Source organism: Oryzias melastigma, unplaced genomic scaffold (assembly GCF_002922805.2).
Source record: "Oryzias melastigma strain HK-1 unplaced genomic scaffold, ASM292280v2 sc01239, whole genome shotgun sequence".
In the NCBI taxonomy this organism is placed as follows: Eukaryota; Metazoa; Chordata; class Actinopteri; order Beloniformes; family Adrianichthyidae; genus Oryzias; species Oryzias melastigma.
In genome coordinates this window covers 73-3,017 of record NW_023417823.1, presented here as the reverse complement: position 1 = coordinate 3,017, position 2,945 = coordinate 73, and the positions used below count along the sequence as shown (strand labels likewise).

The 2,945-nt window shown below is 35.4% G+C and overlaps 1 protein-coding gene across 1 annotated transcript; it reads right to left on the bottom strand.

Annotated features, from left to right (window-relative positions):
• Positions 1-1,931: 1,931 nt before the first annotated feature.
• LOC112140396 (protein transport protein Sec61 subunit alpha-like) lies at positions 1,932-2,576 on the bottom strand (the record flags this gene model as incomplete). The annotated part of the gene is made up of 3 exons (XM_024263336.2): positions 2,454-2,576; positions 2,256-2,387; positions 1,932-2,179 (listed from the first exon to the last, which is right to left on the bottom strand). Coding segments are annotated over exons 1-3 (441 nt in total), but the record flags the coding sequence as incomplete, so codon positions are not given.
• Between the last annotated feature and the right edge of the window lie 369 nt (positions 2,577-2,945).

Below are 2,945 nucleotides of genomic sequence, written 5' to 3'. Positions count from 1 at the left end.
GGTTTATCTTCTGTAGAGACTTTTAACCTTGTGAGCCACCCCCACTACAGATTAGATTTAAACTTTGCATATTCACATTTCCCAGTGTACGCTTGGCTAAACAAAAGAGAAGCTCTTTTATAATTATCCTTTTTAGAGGGCACATTTGAGCTAAAATGCTTTAAACTTGTGTTTTTACAGAACTGAACAAAATGGCAGACTCAGATTCTGACTCTGGTGGTGAATGGGAGAAAGGAAAATGTCAAAAATATTCTGTAAGTATGTCAACAAAAACAACAGAAGATCTAGGGTATTTGATGAAAGACGGCTTCTCTGCAGTTTCTGATTGCAATCAAAAAAATATTTTGGTCAACTACAAGATTTGCAATATTGTGTAAAGAAATTAAGGATACTTACTTGATCATATTTAAATATGAATTATGTCCTTTTAATTACATGCAAAGCCTAACCTGGCCTTGTTTCTTTTGTTTCTGGGTGTGGACTCGATCTGTTGAGTTAACCTTGAAATGTTTATATGTATTCTTGTAGAGATATACTCTAAGTTATGTTTAAGCTCAAACAAATGTAATATATATATATATATATATATTATGCATTCTTGTAAACACAGCAGAATGACTAAAATCATTGCTGTAATGTTAGTGACTTTTTTTAAACAAACTGCACATAGCAAAAAGACCACTCCTTTTTTAAAGCAAACCAGTTCTGTACACCGCTGTTATTTTTCAGGTAACATCCCTTTTTTGGTTGGAGTCTCTTTAATTTTTTTGAATTTTATGCATTTGTCAAACTGCATTTTAGCAGAAAAGTCTATTAACATTTAACAGTAAGCTATCACTACATTATTACAAATTTTTGTTTTGTCAAATGTATTTTTATCATCTGTTATTGGTTTAAAAAGGCAAATATTCCTATAAGAGGGAAGTTGATAAACTATGCTGCTGTTGCATCTTAAGTAGTTTTGTTTTAGTTTGCTTATTTTTTTGTTCGTTTAGTTTTTTAGTTAAATTTTATTGCCTTTTACAATATCTTTTTTCCAATGCAATGTCAAATAAAAACTTTATACATGATTTTGCCTTTCTCTCATAATCACAAAAGTATTTGATCATTATTTTTTATTTTTGATTCTCTAAATTAGGGCTGCCACGATTAGTCGACTAATCGACGACTAATCGNATATTTCAAAAACTACAAAGGTTATGAAAACCCAAAGTTTAAGCAATAATGTCCTGAACGATGATTATTGAAATCACTGAAAGTGTGATTGACAGAAAAGAGCAGGAGAATCAATACTGTGAACTAGGGCTGCCACGATTAGTCGACTAATCGACGACTAATCGACTATTAAAATAGTCGACGACTAATTTAATAGTCGATTAGTCGTTACTTTGTACTATATGGAGTCAGAGTATAGTAAAGTTGAAAGTTATAATGGTGTTATGCTAGCTTATTGGACTATTTATTAAGGTTTTTTTAGGCTATTTTGGGTATTTTTTATTTCAGACATGCTAGCTGTCTTTGCTAGCTTAGTCTTTTTTTGTTTAAGTTTTTTAGGCTGTTTTGGAATTTAGCTAATATTTCAGCTGCATGCTAGCTGTTTTAGCTAACCTAGGCTTTAATTAGGCTAATTTGGCCTTTAACTAATATTTTAGTTGGCTATCAGCATCTTCAGCTATCGTCACTAGCATCTTTTGCGGCCAAATTCAGCTTACATTTCATCTATGATGATGCCAGTGTGAATATACATATATATATATATATATATATATATATATATATATATATATATAGTTTTTTGTTATTTTAAAGCGAATGATGGTTAAGATGTGTGTTTTACATCCACTTTGTGCATGACCCGATTAGTCGACTAATCTGAAAAAATAATCGGTGATTAGTCGACTATTAAAATAATCGTTTGTGGCAGCCCTACTGTGAACGCTTACTAAGCAATCACACCATAAATAACAGTAATTCCCTTCTCCAAGTGGGACATAGCAGTTCTCCAGACTGAGAATTCCCTTCGATCCAATAAAGTTCCACACAGATCCCTGATCAGAAGTTGCTCCGACCTGAATGATGATGAGCAGGCAGATCCCTGCTCCCATCTCTGACGGATCTCCGTACATGCCGGTCATCACGTACACGATCGCCTGGCCGATGGTGATGATCATTCCAAACACTGACGACACACAAGATTTGAGATGTAAGACCCATTTAGCCTGGTTTGAAGCTCCATCTGATCAGAATCTGCTCACATTTCTGAGCTCCGTTGAAGAGAGCTCTGTCTTTTGGGGTGTCTCCCACTTCGATGAGTTTAGCTCCAGCAAGCAGCTGCATGATCAGGCCAGAGGTCACGATAGGCGAGATACCCAGCTCCATCAGAGTTCCTGGTAGATAAGATTCTCATCAGCAAGACGACAGACGAGTATTTAATCATCTTGATTGACAAATACCTCTGTTTGAGGCCAGGATGACTCTCATCCAGTAAAATGGATCTGCAGAATCCGACGACATGATGCCGAAGAGAGGAATCTAGAAGAACAGAACACAGAATCATTTGTCTGTAATGCCTCTTTTTTAACCAAATTCCCTTTTCAGTTGACATGAGTTCTGGTGTTGTGCCAAAAGTCGTCCCCCCTTCCAGAATGAGTGTCCCCAGTCTTCGTTGATTTGTTTTGTTAGTCATATTTTGTCACAAAAAGATAAGAAGAAGGTGGATGATTACGACAGACTTTATTCTGGGGTTTTTGTGAGCCGTTTGTCTTTTACCACATAATCTATGTAAAAGGAGAGGGGGTACGGAATCCGTCAGACCGCTGCTGTTACAGAATCTGTGCCCTTTAAATACTTAATAATTACAAAGTCCCTTTCATAAATCACGTTTGTGATCATGTTTTTCCCCTTTCTTTTAAATATAAGAAGAATGGAATATCTGGGGAAAAAAT